The sequence below is a fragment of the Astyanax mexicanus genome, chromosome 23 (assembly GCF_023375975.1).
Source record: "Astyanax mexicanus isolate ESR-SI-001 chromosome 23, AstMex3_surface, whole genome shotgun sequence".
NCBI lineage: Eukaryota > Metazoa > Chordata > Actinopteri > Characiformes > Acestrorhamphidae > Astyanax > Astyanax mexicanus.
The window spans coordinates 8,187,878-8,206,524 of record NC_064430.1 but is presented as its reverse complement, the minus strand read 5'-3'; the positions used below and the strand labels follow the sequence as shown (position 1 = coordinate 8,206,524).

At 36.4% G+C, this 18,647-nt stretch overlaps 1 protein-coding gene across 4 annotated transcripts in view; it reads right to left on the bottom strand.

Moving 5' to 3' along the window:
* fhod1 (formin homology 2 domain containing 1) overlaps window positions 1–17,164 on the bottom strand; it is a 92,121-nt gene extending 74,957 nt beyond the window's left edge. For 3 of the 4 annotated variants that reach the window (XM_049471133.1, XM_049471134.1, XM_049471136.1), the window contains exons 1-3: window positions 16,770–17,161; window positions 11,522–11,628; window positions 4,750–4,814 (exon numbers count right to left, since the gene is read on the bottom strand). In XM_049471133.1, coding sequence (XP_049327090.1) covers window positions 4,750–4,814; window positions 11,522–11,628; window positions 16,770–16,934 — 337 coding nt within the window. In that variant the 5' untranslated portion in view covers window positions 16,935–17,161. Of the gene's footprint in view, window positions 1–4,749; window positions 4,815–11,521; window positions 11,629–16,769 lie in introns of all 4 variants that reach the window. The other variant, XM_049471135.1, reaches the window with a different exon arrangement.
* Window positions 17,165–18,647: the final 1,483 nt, after the last annotated feature.

Below are 18,647 nucleotides of genomic sequence, written 5' to 3'. Positions count from 1 at the left end.
CTGTCATTTTAAGACCAGTTTGTGCCATTTAAACAATGGCAATAGCCTAAAATTAAAATTTTATTATTTTATAGAGCTATTACCTTTTGATGACCAATGATATTCAGACACTGCAAGAAGAGTCTTAAAAAAATATATCATATTAATGAGCACATTGGAAAATAAGTTGAGGACAGCTACATATCAACGATAAGTTAATTATCACATATAGGAAAAATACAAGACATATATTATTTTATATATAAAGACCCGAACCCCTAAACTACCTAAAATATATTTAACCTTATAGTATGTGCATCTGTGGTGCATGTAAACACCTACAGGAAGGTCTTCTGAAACTGGGGATATGGAGGCATCAGTACAATTCAATCAGATTTTAAAGTAAAACTAAAAACCAATGCTACCATTTCAGACTCGGTCATTCTGGATGTTTAATTTATAAACAATCCCTGCTTCCATTAAAGGATCGGTCCTAATCACAGCTGTTAAATATTGTACATAAGTCAATGAGGGTGATATAGATCACTATAAATAGGCTAATATTAGTCACAGTGAAGCACAATGACAGGTTCATCTCTGACAGACAGGTGTCCTAATTCCCTGACCTGGAATGAGTGAGAGACTCAGCTTCTTAATACACAAAACAGGAAAACTGGTCTGTCCTGCTAAGGCACATGCCTGTCTGTCTACACACCTACTCTTTTAGCTAACAAATAGGAAAGAGACATTAGGGCGGGACAGATCTTTCACCAGCAACCACAGTTTACAAGCGTGTTTCACAGCATTAAAGCAATTAATAGCTCGAAAAGAACATAAATGGTTAATAATGTTAATAATTAGACCTGGCAGTGTGAATTGCCTCCCATATCAATAATCTATTAATGATTAAGTAGTTCAGTAATTCAGTGGTCTCCACACACACAGTCTAGGCAAAATGTTTTAAGAGTTCAAAACATTTGGTGAAAAAACCCTTGTTTTTAATCACAGTTCTCATGCAAATTGACATTCTCCTCCACCAGTCTCACACACTGCTTTTGGATAACTTTATGCCTCTCCTGGTGATGGCTTGTGATCATCCATCTTCCTCTTGATTATATCCCAAAGGTTTTTGGTAAAATCAAAGAAAATCATTTTTAAGTGTTCTCTTTTTTTCGGAGTTGTTTATTTGACGCTTGACACTGTGTGCCAGTCTGGCAACCCACGTGAGCTTTATGTCTCCGTCTATATAAAATCCACAATCTATTGTAATACTGTATAAGCAAGATGTAACATATGCATAAAATCGAGTGAAGGTGACTGATTGTCCAAATTAGATCAGTGGAATCAAAAAACAAATTTCAGCACTGCTCTTTAGTGGCTAGGGTTTAAACACAACACTAAATGAGTCAGTGTCTGCCACCAATCTCTACATCTTTGAGAATCGATACGATATTGCAAAGCGTAATATTGTGATACTTTAATATATCAATATTTTCTTACACCCGTACAATCTATAGTGCCCAATTAAAAAAGTCCAGTTAAGTAAATAAGACAGTAAAGTTTAACATGTAACTCAATTATTTTCTTTATATACACACACATATCTATATAATAGGAGTTTCACATTTTGAATTGATTTACTGGAATAAAGTAACTTTTCGAGGAAGTTTTTTGAGATGCATCTGTATTTATATGAGACTTTATACTGCTCCAAAATGATTGATAAACAATATTACTGTCATTTTAAGACCAGTTTGTGCCATTTAAACAATGGCAATAGCCTAAAATTAAAATTTTATTATTTTATAGAGCTATTACCTTTTGATGACCAATGATATTCAGACACTGCAAGAAGAGTCTTAAAAAAAGCATCGACAAAAAAATAAAATATAACCACAACAATTTACTGGTAGCTCAGTCATATTAATGAGCACATTGGAAAATAAGTTGAGGACAGCTACATATTAACGATAAGTTAATTATCACATATAGGAAAAATACAAGACAAATATTATTTTATATATAAAGACCCGAACCCCTAAACTACCTAAAATATATTTAACCTTATAGTATGTGCATCTGTGGTGCATGTAAACACCTACAGGAAGGTCTTCTGAAACTGGGGATATGGAGGCATCAGTACAATTCAATCAGATTTTAAAGTAAAACTAAAAACCAATGCTACCATTTCAGACTCGCTCATTCTGGATGTTTAATTTATAAACAATCCCTGCTTCCATTAAAGGATCGGTCCTAATCACAGCTGTTAAATATTGTACATAAGTCAATGAGGGTGATATAGATCACTATAAATAGGCTAATATTAGTCACAGTGAAGCACAATGACAGGTTCATCTCTGACAGACAGGTGTCCTAATTCCCTGACCTGGAATGAGTGAGAGACTCAGCTTCTTAATACACAAAACAGGAAAACTGGTCTGTCCTGCTAAGGCACATGCCTGTCTGTCTACACACCTACTCTTTTAGCTAACAAATAGGAAAGAGACATTAGGGCGGGACAGATCTTTCACCAGCAACCACAGTTTACAAGCGTGTTTCACAGCATTAAAGCAATTAATAGCTCGAAAAGAACATAAATGGTTAATAATGTTAATAATTAGACCTGGCAGTGTGAATTGCCTCCCATATCAATAATCTATTAATGATTAAGTAGTTCACTAATTCAGTGGTCTCCACACACACAGTCTAGGCAAAATGTTTTAAGAGTTCAAAACATTTGGTGAAAAAACCCTTGTTTTTAATCACAGTTCTCATGCAAATTGACATTCTCCTCCACCAGTCTCACACACTGCTTTTGGATAACTTTATGCCTCTCCTGGTGATGGCTTGTGATCATCCATCTTCCTCTTGATTATATCCCAAAGGTTTTTGGTAAAATCAAAGAAAATCATTTTTAAGTGTTCTCTTTTTTTCGGAGTTGTTTATTTGACGCTTGACACTGTGTGCCAGTCTGGCAACCCACGTGAGCTTTATGTCTCCGTCTATATAAAATCCACAATCTATTGTAATACTGTATAAGCAAGATGTAACATATGCATAAAATCGAGTGAAGGTGACTGATTGTCCAAATTAGATCAGTGGAATCAAAAAACAAATTTCAGCACTGCTCTTTAGTGGCTAGGGTTTAAACACAACACTAAATGAGTCAGTGTCTGCCACCAATCTCTACATCTTTGAGAATCGATACGATATTGCAAAGCGTAATATTGTGATACTTTAATATATCAATATTTTCTTACACCCGTACAATCTATAGTGCCCAATTAAAAAAGTCCAGTTAAGTAAATAAGACAGTAAAGTTTAACATGTAACTCAATCTCAGCATGACCTTTTGACCCCATCCTGCACTATAGCTCTAATCATTCCACCAACCACACCATCAATCATGTAAATGTGCTCCCACAGACCGGCTCAAATGAGCCTGCAAATTACACAGGGTTAAAACTGAGTCAGAACCCACGCATCGTTTAACAGCAGGCTACAAGTTCTCTAATGCATTATGTACAGAGTAGCTGTGAAGACAATCCTGCAGCGTCAGGGTCAGCTAACATCGAGGTGATTTAATTCAAGGTCAAAAGTGCCGAGAGACGTAAGGAAAGCCCAAACAAACACAAATACACCCTACAGTCACCTCTTCCACATGTACCATCTGAGACATGCAATGTTTAACAGGATAAGGCTGACTATTAATAGCTTTTTACAACTAGAGAAAGAGCCTATTTCTGACGAACCCAGGAGACACAGCCAAGCCCACAATAAGGCTCGAAACAGTGGTGTTGAATAAGCCAATAAATAAAATACTATTATATGACGCATACTGAGAGAGAGATTCTCTTATTTAAACATGATTAATCGACCGAGACACGTTCAGTGTTGAAAATTTGCATCTTTTGTTTTTGCATTGGAGCTCCAAGGACAGTGAAGCCAACAAGCAATGAAAGCAATGGAAGTTTATCACCAGATGTAAAAATCATACAAACTGCATGCGTAAAATTCCTTTTTTCATAACAAAAATCCCAAATTTCTCAAAACAATGCAGCTATAGGCATGATGAGACTGCCTCTACAAACATTAGTGAAAGAATGGTTCTCAGGCTCTCAAGAGCTCAGTGAACTCCAGCACTGCGGTACCATGATAGGATGCAACACCTGTGCAGCAACATTTAATTAGTTTTATTTTGTCTATTTTATATTAAATTATTAATTCTATTTTTTTTCTTTTCATTCTTTTATTTTATATATATTTTTTAATCATCTGCTGTGAAGTACCTTGTATTTCAATGTTATTTGTCTGAAAGGTGCTATATAAAGTTTAGTTTAGTTTAGAAGTTTAATTAAGTAATTGATTGATTGATTGATTGATTGATTGATTGATCAATGACAAATAAAACTACTACTTCCTTCTTTAAAATCCTCAAGTCCATTTCTATAAACCATAACCTCAGATGTCTACAGCCGCCAATGACACGCCAACTGCGGCTTAGTAGGAAAACTGTACGTCAAAGATAACCAAAAAAGGGATAAAAATGATTTTAGACTGGCTGGCACTGTGAGCTTTTTCCCCACAATCCCATGGGAGCTCCTGGAAAAAGGGAAAAGTGGAACTCCAGCTGAAAGACACGGAGGATTCTTCTGCTACCTCAGCATTACTAAAGGTTCTACACTGGGATTTACGCCAAAACAGGCTCCTCTTTCAGTAGCTGGTACCAGAGTTTGAGTTGAAAGGGAACAGAACAGAAGGTTTTCTTACCTAGGATGGAGTGGACGCGGACCGACAGCTGGGTACGGAGGATGAGGATGGGCTTTTTGCCTATACTGTAACACAAACAGAGAAAAACACAAAATCACATCAGCGGATTAAAGCGTATGGTTGTCTGTGGGCCGTGTTGAAGCTAAATATTTCAGAGATTTTGGTGGGGGGGGGACTGAGTTCATTCACTTTTCTTATGTCAGCACTGTGGTCATACTGCTTCTCACCAAAACCCCCACAATTGCGTAAATGCAATTAAAGAGACAGTTGGGGGTTAAAATGTACACATTTTCTCTTTTCTCCAAATGTAAAAGAAAGACATGCATGGGGTCAAACATGGTTAATTTAGTTTTACAGTGGCGCTATGAAGCTCATGTATGTAGAGAGCAAGGAATGATTGTTTTCAGCTTGCCAGCAATCTGAACACTATTTGCTCAGATAATTACACATTTTTCTATATTCAATTGATTTTCTACATTTTAAATTAATATTAAAGATAGAAAACAATTAAGGGACATATATACTATATATATATATATATATATATATATATATATATATATATATATATATATATATATATATATATATATATATATATATATATATATAGTAAAAAAAAAGTTTTTGTTCCATACAATCTTCTGATCTAAACCTAATTAACCGAAATGGTGATTTGAGGTGATTCACAGCGTGAAGGAAAAGCAACTATTTTTCAGCACCTCCAGGAACTCCTTTAAAATGCTGAGAAAACTATTCCAGGTGACTCTCCCTCATGAAGACACTGAGATTAAAATACCAAGAGTGTGCAGCTCTGTCCTCAAACATACATGTGCTACTTTGTATTAAACAAATCGAGGGGTTTGTCTCTTGTGGGTATCTTCGAGGCTCTTTGTGCTGTTGCAAGTGGGTGCGTTTCAGCATGGCTGATTAGCATAAAAGCAAGCTACCTATAGAGCCATCCACTACTTTCTTCCAAGCTTTATTTCTCCAAACTGCTCCTGTATTCGTGCATATAAAATGGAAAGAGCTAAAGCTACAGTGGTTATTCACCTCTCTGTCATCTTCAGAAACACACTGTGGCGAATATGAATTAACATTAACAGTAGGAATCAAAAGTTCACGCTTTTAGTTAGTGATGGGACGATACACTTTTTTCAGCTCCGATCCGATATCGATATAAAACTGATATAAGATTGCCGATACCGATACAAATACAGATACTTTTAGTTTATTAATAGTACTATGATTAAGGTTACATAATGAGGCTGAAACAGACCACACAGCCCTTTTAAGAGTATCCACAGGTGCATTTAATGTAAATGCATTCAAAAGTCATTTATTTGACACACTTCATATGCAATTACACAATAGTTTCCTTTCAAATAAAATGTTTGAATTTTTATTAAATATAAAAAAAAGTAAAATATTAAATACGTTAAATATTAAATTCAGGGAATTTTTTGCAACGGTTGTGCAGGAGACTTTTATTTTGACAGGTAGCGTAGAGGATTAGCTGCAATAGCTAACGGCTAACTGGCGATGCTAACTGTATTTCCGAGCTAAATTAATCACTGTTTTTTAATAACATATTGTATCGGATCGGTCCCATCTCTACTTTTAGTGTTTTTTGCCCCGTTTTTCTGCGCTAGAAATGCGCACCCTCTCCGCTTTTAGATTCTTTGGCTTGTTTCTGACACCTAGCGTTTAAACTTTGAATCTCACTTTATAAAAACCTGCTTAACAGCGGGCCAACTTTCATTCTATTTCTAAAATACCTCGCGGGACACTCCAAAAAAAGAAAAGGGGCCGCTATTGTCCCGCGGGCCGTAGTTTGGACACCCCTGATTTAAAAAAAAAAATATTATTTTCTTTCGGTTTGAACAAAATAGCACAAAAAGCACTAATTTCTTTAAGACTAAAAATAAACACCAAAGACAACCATAGTCTTAGTAAGGGGTCGGACAATATATTGTTACAACAATAAATCATATAGTTTCAACATGAATATTTTGAAACATGTACACACACTTGGTATGGTTTGGTTGAATCATGCTGGAGCACAGTTCTGCCTTCAAAAGAGGAGCCACACTGTAAGTTAGTGCTACATTACTTCACATGGCGGCACTAATCAAACTAACAGGGTAATGTATTGGTTGTTAGATTCTGTGAAACTGACACCAATAAATCCACAAATGTATTGGTGTCACATTATCATAGTATCATGACCCGTGTATGTAAATACACAACATTTGGCTTCTTATATCATTATTGAACACATACCAACATCACATTCTAGATCTATATACTGCAGCTCTAATGCAGATGGATGAAGGCATACAGAATCTAGGGTGATGACTACACCACACACACAGTCGAGGACGCCAGGGGGATTATGGTATGGAAAGTCAGAGAACAGGCATGGAAAGTATGCTCCATGAGAGTCAGCTGCTAAAACCGGAGCACTTTACAGCCTGGATTTTCTTGAAGGTGTTGTATGTGGTGGGTGAGCGTACACACACACACACACACACAGTCCCAAACCAATTTGCTCTCTGTCTTGTATTTTCCAAGGGCTATTTCAAGTGACGTGTTTCCTGCTGGCTCTCCTGTATGCAGCGTGGAACCTGACGACGTTCCAGCTGTGACTAGACTCCTGCTGGGGAGTACGAACTCACATTAACATCATGCCCTTATAAAACTAAAGACTGGCCTCCTCCAACAGATTTACTACATTCATGCTTCTCTGCAAAGCAAACAAAGGCTTTTCAGGGCAACATGTTACATTCATAGACATGGAAAACGTTGTTCCAAGGAAAACACAACTTGGATTGCATCAGTAACAGAAAGCCTTTCTTTTCCCCTTCTGATCGCAGTTTTCCTTGTAGGCCTTCGTCAGCGATTACATCATTTAAAGGGCTGCTACTGTGTTTGCTTATTTAATAAGCCTGCCCCGGTCTTCGCCGTTCACTTTCTCAGCAGAAAATCAAGCTTTAGGACTCCAGAGCTTCATGTGAAGTGTACACGCTCACTGTCTCCCCCGGGAAGGACAGGGACAGAAAGTGCCTTTGTTGCAGAGTGGAAGAGAGAATGCACAGCAGCCCAGATTCATTCAAATCAGATTCACTTCATGTTCGCGTCTAGAATTGAGCTCATTGTGGAGCGCGAGAGTGACGGGGTGTGGGAGAGTGAGTGAGTGAATGTGTGCGTGCGTGTGAGAGAGTATGAACGATATAAACACACTCCAGTCACAGAGGTAGAAGGATATGAGCTAACCTCTTGGTCATTGGCTAAAACACTGAAGCAACAGAAAGCAAACAAGCAAGCAAGAAAGCACAGGAGCTGCAACAAGACTAAACATGAAAGAGCTTGCATGCTGATGTATGCAAATGAGCAGTACAAAAAAAACAAAGATCCTTGTTACTCTCTTTCAACGTTAAAGGGGAGATATTATACCTCTTTTTACACAAGTTAGAAAAGTTCAATGGGCTACACAAAACATGTTTACTGTCCAGATTTATTGTTGCCAGTGTATACACAATGTTTACCACAATAGTGCTAGCTCCACCCCCCTCGCCCTGGTAGAGTTAATCAAAAATCATCAAATATAAAGAATAGTTTGAGGTTTTGGTGTGTTGTTCTAAGATTATAAAGTGAAACTAATGTCAGTTAGTCAGTAGGTTTATCTGTTCTAAGTGTTAAACACAGTGAACAGCCAGTGTACATGGATACTGCTGAACATGTTCCAGTCTGGTTATATTCTACTGTCAGTAACTAGTCAATTCCTGGCCAGTCATTGTCTGGAGGCTCCAGGCCAGCTCGGGGCCCCAGTCAATTGCTTGGTTTGGCTGTTCTGCAATGGGCCTGTGCGAGCAGACTGTAAAATTGAATTAAACCTGCCGTTTCAACAACTAAGATTAGGCACTCCATTATTGGACTGGGTGTATAAACAGACCTCCCAGTCAATTGAAATTTATTTGAGTTCTTCTCTTAGTTCTTTATTTCCTTCTTATTTCTTTTCTTATTTTATTTTGCTTTTTAACTTATTTCTTTTATTATTATTACTATTATTATTTTCTTAGTTAATTAATTTATTTGTATTTGTATTGTATTATGTAAACGTTAGTTTTAATTTTAACTGTTTTTTTGTTGTATTAATTTTAACTTATTACAATCTTAATTTCTTATCAATTAAAACAAATTATTATTATTACTATTATTATTTTTTATGTTTTATTTAATTATTTTAAAATGATTAAATTTAGTTATTATTTTTTTAGTCATGACAATCCCTGTAATTGTAAATGCTCGGCTACATTGTAAATGAGGGTTGCCCTCAGTACTTCTGAGTCAAAATAAAGATTGATTGATTGATTGATTTAATTAAAATAGTTTAAATTGTGGCCCTTGAATCTATAATCTATGAAAGTTTAACTTATTGAATGGAATTACGGAAATTAATCAACTTTTCCATGATATTCTCAACTACAAACTATAAACCAGTCCTTTTAAACATTGGTTTTCCCTACAAAATGTAGGATATGAAGAAATCCCATCAATGCATTTTTTTATGTTTTTTTTTTACAAGAGCAGTGACACTTCTACATGAGGAGGAATTGCTTAACTTCTAGACCACATCACTTCCACTACCAAAGGAGTTCTGTGGTTTTACCATGTGAGACTTCACACGGGCACATGGGGCAAGCGCTGCATGAACTGTCGCATGGACTACAACAAAACATTAGACTCGTGGTGAAAGATTTAGAAAGTTTGGCTGCTTTCCAGAATGCAGAATGGAATCATGTAATGAAATGAACGACATCTTAATATAGAACAAATATGTATGGAACTCCAAGCATCTAAAGATGTCCTACGTAATGTAAAAACAGGAGCCACCAGCATCAGCAAACGTACAGTACATTCTTTTCTTTGTGCAGTGAACAACTCCTAGCAATGCTTGATTGATTTAAACTGAAATAGACAAGGTTATACAACATATGCTGCCTCTTGTCTCTCACCACTAAATTACCAAATGCCTCACGTGTTTAAAGAAAATCTCTCCAGGGATGGGTCTTTAAAAAAAACCCCAAAAAAGCTCAGCCACCGCTCTGCTGCTCTGTCATGTTCCGACAGAGCGGGTGACTCATGTGGTCCGCTCACTCTCTCTCTGCCCAGACCTATGATCAAGAGTTCCATCCCTGACCACAAGTGTGTGTACGAGAGAGAGAGAGAGAGAGAGAGAGAGAGAGAGAAAGAAAATATATGAGAAAGAGAGAGAGGAGAGTGTTTGGGTGTGTTTCTGAAGTGCCATGGGCATTATGACCCACTCTGTCCATCTCTCAGCTTTATTACTGATCCTTGTAAAGCCCTCACTTTTCCTAAGTTATAAAAATGCCTCCAGTTTTCCTTGGTGTGCTTAATTACATCGTCACCATTGCAAAACCTCTAATTTCCAAAACGCTTACTTTACAAAAGACATTTAAATAAATGTTCCCAGGGTGAACATAATGAGGGCCAGTTTAACCAGGATTTGCTACAAGTCTCTTTGGACCATTTTTACTGGCCCAAAATTATAAAGTTACAACTAAGAAACTGGAACTAAAAAGTAAAAAATATATAAAAGGAGAGCGATAGGGCTGCAGCTATCGATTATTTTAGTATTCGAGTACTCTACTGAAAAATCGATTTGAGTAATCGATTAATCAAATATAACATAAAATAAGAGATTTCATAAAATAAGAAATTTCAGTTAATAATGAATGACCAATTGGTTTATTTTTTAAATTCACAACATACATTTCCACATTGCAAACACAAACAGAAATAAATAAAACACAAAATAGACATAAATACCACAAGTAATAATTTAATAATTTAATAAATTAAGTTAAATTATTTCAGTTTAGGATTTCTTGTAAGTATTAAATATAGGGCATTAATCAATAATGAAGGCATAAACATTGGCTTTGTGTTGTGCATCTTAGGTAACTAAATGACAATACAGTAAGTTCAGCTAACTTTAACATGTATATATTTATAAACTCCACAGATCTGTGTTTACTGATTACATAAAGCCTTTGTAATAAACTAACCACACATTTTCAACAGTTTTCCTAATAATCAGCACTCCACAGCACTGTCGTTATGTTATTAAGGTACAATAATGTTTAGCTCATTGATTTATTATAAGTTAAATTAACCTGCTCATCGCTTCAAAAACCTCCGCCTCCTCCACTTCCTGCTTCCTGTGCGTGCGTGACATAACGCTAAGCGCTGTTTCACATTAAAAGTCCGCGCTAAATTCCGTGCTCTGCTTTTTAAAATTAATTAAATGATTCCTTGAGGCACAGAAAATTAATCAATCAAATGTTTTAATCGAGTAACTAATTACTCGAGTAATCGTTTCACCTCTTGGCAGAAAGTATGTTTACACTTACATTTTCATATGACCTTCTAATTGATGTTTATATTGCAGCTTGATGTGTTAAGCTCAGCTTTACGACAATCGCAAGGAGTCTTCCTATTTCAGGATGATCATAAACAATGATCTTCCCAGATTATCCTGTATTGTCTGGTGTCTATTATCCAATCTGTCTCCCAGAGCAGTTTTACTGCATGATCATGAATGAACTGTAAATATGAAATATATTGAACCTCATGAATGAAGGATGTATAAACTAGGGCTGTGCGATACGACCAAAATTTCATATCCCAATGTAGACCACTTCATATCCCAATCACTAAGAAGGGGAAGTAAGGCATTTGTGCTTACGCTATGTCTTCGTAAAACTGTTCCAGTTCATCCCTCTGCTCTGTCAGTGAAGAATCCAGATCCAGGTAGTTTCCATTAGGGGACACTTGTAGTGCACACTCCTCTAACTGTGAAAGAGAAAGTAAAAGAAAAGAGTCAACGCTTTTATATAATAAATATAATAAAAAAAAATATATATAACACAATGGCATTTCCTCAGTCAGCTTTATGAGCTTTTTTGGAGTCACCTGGAATGGCTTTTAGTTAACAGCTGTGCCTCGTCAAGAGTTAATTACTTAAAAGAAGGGAATCGTGGCTGATTTTAATACTGTAATGCAGGGGTGTCCAACATTTTTTTGTTGGGGGCCAGAAGGAGAAATATATTTGAAGTCACGGGCCACACTAACAAATAATGAAATATACCACTTTAAATAATACTTTTTTCCTGATTATTTAATTTACACACCATTTTACTTGACTTACTATCTTTATCTATCTTTGAAAGTGTTGTGTAAACTAAGATTTTTCAAATTGATGTTTAATTTCATGATGTCTCTTAATATTAAACTCTTTTAGACTCTTTGGTCCGTTTTTCTGCGCTAGAAATGCGCACCCTCTCCACTTTTAGAATCTTTGGCCCGTTTTTCTGCGCTAGAAATGCACACTCTCTCCGCTTTTAGACTCTTTGGCCCGTTTTTCTGCGCTAGAAATGCGCACTCTTTCCACTTTTAGACTCTTTGGCCCGTTTTTCTGCGCTAGAAATGCACACTCTCTCCGCTTTTAGACTCTTTGGCCCGTTTTTCTGCGCTAGAAATGCGCACTCTTTCCGCTTTTAGACTCTTTGGCCCGTTTTTCTGTGCTAGAAATGCGCACCCTTTTCGCTTTTAGACTCTTTGGCCCATTTCTGACACCTAGTGTTCAAATTTGAATCTCACATTATAAAAACCTGCTTAACAGCGGGCCAACTTTCATTCTATTTCTAAAATACCTCGCGGGCCGCTCCAAAAAAGGAAATGGGTCGTAAATGGCCCACGGGCCGCAGTTTGGACACCCCTGCTGTAATGCCTCTAATGGCTTCAACTATGGAAAAAGTCTTTGTTATGTTAAAAGTCTGATTTCTTTTTATATTTCTTTTTTGAGGGACAAAGTAAACCTAATAGTAATCAAATCCTTAATTTAAAGCCTTAGTGTTTTAAATGTATCCCTAACAGTATAGTAAGTCACAAACCTGTTTTAAAACCCAGTCATGCAAAACATAAAAATAAAATAAAATAAAATAAAAATACCGTTTTTGATAATACTACCCGGTACTGGTTATGATGAAACTGGCTCCCATCAGGACCACCCCAGGAAAAGGAAATTGTAATAATGTTTTAGAAAGAATACATCCTCCAGCCCCAACAGCCATGCATTTCCTCCAAAGACGTACCTCATGATCCTGCGTTATCTCCTAATACTTAATCTACCACATTATCAAATTTAACTGCACACTGAATGACATTGTACTTCAATTATTGTTCATTTTGGCACAAGCAAGAGAGGCTTTATCAAGACCCTGGAACAGCGCACTGAGTGCATTCCAAAGATAATAAATAATACAGCGACTATTTTGGGCATCACTCCTTAAAAATGACTGGTACATTCTCCAAACAATACCACAAATGCCAGCTGAAAAGCCTTAATCTCCTCATCGTCAAGTTTTCAGGCATCATTATCCAGTCACAACAGTCGCTGGAAGGAAGGAGAGGGTTCTTCGGCTCTTATCTGGATGTGCGTTTCCAATGATATACTGCAACTCAGCCACGTTCTACATTCTGCAGTAATAAGGGGAGCTGATTGAGGAGGCCATTCCAGCAGGCCTTATCTTCTGCTTACAGATCCCACCCTTTCCGCAAGCATCAAGGCATTTAGCCCTTCGGCTACGGTGCTTTCTAACATCACAGCTAAATAAACTGATATACGAACACACACACAGTAGGTTTGCTCAACATATTCAGGGTTATTTTATACTTTTTGTACCTTTTACTGTTCCAAAACAACAAACAATATACTGCAATAATTTATTTAGTAAGTATTGTCTTAAAGCCACTTTTAAGATATGCCACTTTTTAAAAAAACAAAACATACTGAATGTTAATTTAACAGGGTTAAACATAGTAGGGCTGCAACGATTAGTCGATATGATCAACAATGTCGTCTTTTTGAATTCGTCAACTACAAATTTTATTGTCGATTAATCGTTAATTTGTAACAGAACTACATTACACAAAGTGCTGCTCACTCACACAGGTTATACTCAACTCCAAAAGTCCCCAAACACAACAGATTACACATTTACTCGTTAAATATTAGTACTTTCAACATTTAGACATTTAAATGCCTTTAAAATCTCAAGTTCAGCTGTTTCTATTGTATTTAGGAAGATGGAAGACGTAGCGAAAATAATCGTTGACTAGTCGAGAAGTCGACTAATCGAAAAAATAATCATTAGATTAGTCGACTACCAAAATAATGATCTGTTGCAGCCCTAAAACATAGGACTGCAACAATTAGCCAACATAATGGACAACGTGCCCAAATTTCAGTGTCAACTAATCGTTACAGAGTGCTGAGGACCTAAGCACATTGGGAGAGGGGTAATGCGCTCACACACCGTTTACATTTAACTCTCCAAAAGTGCCCAAATACAAGAAATGACACATTTACTCACCAAATCTCCATTTATTACACATTACACATACCACCCACCCCTAATTATCACAGCAGGGTACTATTTTTTTTGCTGTTTTTGTAAAAGAAAAAAGAAAATCACACTGTTCTCATTTCTCACTATCTATCTACTAGAGACAGATTATATCTGTCAAGTATCATTTATTTTACTTTAATCCTGGATATATGGAGATATTTGGAGTGCATTATTAGTATCACGACATTATGGATCTTACATGTTACAAATCTGATAAAATTCTGTATTTTTTTAATATCTCAGTTAGGGGTATGCCATATCATATCATATGCAATAATAATGCAATTTTCATTTTGTTGCAGTAGTGTATTTTTTTGTATTCAATTCAGTGTTTTGTCATATTGCCAAGAGTAGCGGTATCGTGAAAATACAATGAAATGTTGTGATGTTATTTTAGGACCATATCGCCCACCCCTAATGTTGTCTAATCACCTAATTGCAAAAATAATCGGCAGATTAGTTGACTTTGAAAATAATCATTAGTTGCAACCCTAGTTAAACAGGAAACTATATATAAAAAAGCTATTTTTGGAATGTTTAAGGACCACAAACTTTCCACTTCCTACTCATACTAGAAATGAATTTAATGTGTTAATGGCCAAAGTAATGTATGTACTTAAAATTGCCAGATCTCTAAACACTGTTTTAACAGTAGCATTGAGAAATCCAAACAAATTACTGCACTAGTCCTTAGGATTTTGAGGGTTGAGGGTGTTTAACTTTCAGTTCCCTTTGCATTTCTGTTCTACTTCACCCTAGATTTCAACATCATTCCCGACATGTCTCTCAAGGCCTGCAACGCAACAGACCAAAACACTTGCAGAGAATTCCTTCTGTGGGGTCTTTATCTGATATTAAAAGGGGCACTGAATGAGGTAATGAGGGCTTGGAATGCCCTGCATTTACTATAAGTAGCATAATCTTCAGAGGGTTTCATCCTCTTTATTGCATCTTTAATAAGACAAAGCCACTTGTAGCCAGTAATTCAGATAGCTACATCAAACGCCTCAAAAAACCTGCCACCATCCCTCAACACCAGTCTCTCTGAGAGGCGGCACACCAGCAACCGACAATCAAGAGTCATTATGGGAAAGTGGGTAGGCTTTAACACATCAGGTTATTACAGATACTTTGATTATAGCTATAATGGGCTCTAGCAAAGTCACCACTTAGAATCAGGAGCACATGAGCCAGTAAAAGGCTTTTATTTCCTCAGTAAAATTGGGACCTCACACTAGTATTTATTCTAGATTACCACTAGAAACCACTACAGCAGAAGACCATCCCGTTCTTCTGTTGTCAGAATCTGAGAAAGATGCCAACGTCTTTAGGCTAAGACAAGCTAGATAGACTGACATTAACACAAGCCCTATTCGGGTTCTACGTTGTACATTGGACATAGATACTGTTCACTCAAAATTTGGACACACCTCTTCTCATTCACTGGGTTTTCTCTCTTTTTAAATTTTTTTCACATTGTAAATTTAATATTGAAAACTATATTAAAGCTATACAGTAACAAAAAACATGAAACAAAAAAGGCGTGAAACAAACCAGAATATGTTTTAATCTTTAGATTCTTCTAGTAGCAAATTTATCTTTGAGGGCAGATCTGCACACTCTTGGTATTTTAATCTCATAGGGGTTACCTAGAATAGTTTTCTCAGCATCTTGAAGGAGTTCCTGGAGGTGCCAAACATTAGTCGCTGCTTTTGCTGAAGCTCCAGCTCATCCCAAATCATAGATCACTACTCAACAATGTATATTTTTTGTGTAGTCTATTTTTATGGCCTGTAATGTGTTGGTCTTGCAGAGTAGAAATTGTCATTGTTCCTAAATAATAATTATTGATATAAATTTTATATTATTATGTGGGAAGCACCTTTTACCCAAGAGCATTGTTAATGTGAGCAGATTCAGAGCTCAGCTCAAATCATTCCAAACATTTAAAAGAACGTTGAATGTTGATTCAATGTCATAATTTCAAAGTTATTTAAGAATATTTTGCAGAAGCAGCAGTGAGCTATATCTACAGCTCTGGAAAAAAATAAGAGACCACTTAAAAAGTGATGGGTTTCTATGATTTTAGCAAATTGAAAACATCTGAAATATACACAAGAGGTGATCACAAGCCGTCAAACCAAGATGAACTGCTTAATTTCAGTTATCCAAAAGCAGTGTGTAAGACTGGTGGAGGAGAACGTCAAGATGCATGCAAACTGTGATTAAAAACAGGGTAAACTCTTTCTGAACGCTTAAAACCTGTTTTCTTTGCATTATTTGAGGTCTGAAAGCTCTGCATCTTGTTTTGTTGTTTTGTTATTTCTAGCATTTCTCATTTTCTCAAAATAAATGCTCTAAATTACAATATTTTTATTTGGAATTTGTTCATTTTACTCAAGCGTATACATATAAATAGCAAAGTCAGAGAAAGTGATTCAGAAACTGAAGCGGTCTCTGATTTTTTTCCAGAGTTATAAGTTATATTACAGGCTGTTAGTAAATGAGGGGGTATAGGTTTACCTTCAGAGGCGCCTGCAGCAGCTTATGAACTCCAGCTATCTGCTCGTTCAGCGGCAGGTTCTCCTTCAGCTCGTACTGGAGAGGTCTCCTGGGCTCGGGGAAGTTCGTACACACGAACGGGTCGGTATCCTCCAGGTACTGGACGCGACACGTTAACACAGCCATGTCTGGAGACCGTGGTTAATGTTTCCCCCGATATGGAGTCAGCAGTTCCTCAGCCCCGGTGTGTCAGAGAGCCATTAGACCCGGGATAGCTCATTCCCTCACCTGGCAGCAGTTTACCTGTCCGGTTCAGCGGGGTGAAGGAGGTACAGAGCGCACAGCAGACCCGTGTGTGCGCGGGGAAACGCTCAGCTTGACTGGATACTCTGTGTTATAAAGTGGGAAGAGCGCCGCCCATATCTCTGCCATTGATCATTAAAGAGGCAGGGTGCTGCGCAGACACGACTTCAGTAGGAATGGAGAAAAAAAAAGTTCAGCGGCTGCAGTTCTCACCAGCCGCCGGAGGGGGCGCTGCCGCACAAAAAATACAGCACCGGTCAAAAGTTTGGACACACCTGAAATTCAATGTTTTTTTATTATTATTATTAGTATAACATTATCTATTGTCAGATTTATGATATGTTAAGCGAGTTAACAGCTGTGCTAAACTTCGAGAGTTAATTATTATTTTTTTATGTTTGAGGGCATCAGCTGTGTTGTTAAAAATGAAAAGAGTCACTTGGTATATAGTGAATACAGTCATATTTAAATAATGTTCTAATCCATATTATAGCAAAAACTATTCAACTAAATAAAGAAAAAATATATAAAAATAATTAAACCCTTTCAGACCTTTGATGGACAAAAATGTACGAATGCTGTTACATACTGTTTTTTGTCTGTAATGCACAGAAAAGAAGACTATAAAAGTGTACAGCAAATAAATCCAAATAACTAAAAAATAAATATTATTATTTTTTTTATTTCCATTGTATTAGAGGCCTGTATGTAATATTTCATATTTCACATCGATCTTTTTTCCATAAACCATCCCTAAACAGTAAAAAAAAACATGATATCATGTTTGAAACTATATTAAATTAATAAAAATGAACTGTTTCTTTGCCTCAATGGCTATAGTACTACTGTTTTTCCAGTGCAGTGGGCGGGACCAAGTTACTGATTCATTGGTTTGTAAACTTGTTAATTGGCTCATTGGTTCATGGTCTATTCTGATGTCCAACAGCTCTTAAATAGAGTCATATGCAACAAAACTTTTAAAATAAAAGAATATACATGATGTCCACTGTAATGGATTCAGGGGTCTGAAAGGGTTAAGACATAAAGGTCAGTCAATCCGAAAAAATTCAATAAATTTGGAAGTGTCCTCAAGTGCTTTCGCCAGGACTATCAAAAATGTTATGATAAAACTGGCTCTCATCAAGACTACTAGAAAGGCAGATTGTAAAAATGTTTAAGAAACAATAAATTCTCCAGCCCCAACACCCATGGATTTCCCTCAAAGATCCTGATCCTGCTTTATCACTTAATGCTTAATCTACCACATTATCAAACTGGTTTCATCAATTGGTAGATAAAAGTTTAGATTTTCACGAGACTAAAATATCATTCAAATCCATTCACCTGGATTAATCTGGAAAATATTGTGATGATGTCTGAATATTATCAGCACCTAGCACTAGCCTAGAGTGCCAGACTGATGATCTATAGATGGAAGATGAAAAGTGTGTATTATGTATTCATTAGTTTATTAGATTTTAACCAGATTTTATAATTTAAGATCATTTTAATTAATCACTATCTACAGAAAAGAACCCTATTATAATTTCAGGTAATTTAATGCATAATAAGGACACAATTTTGATATTCACAATA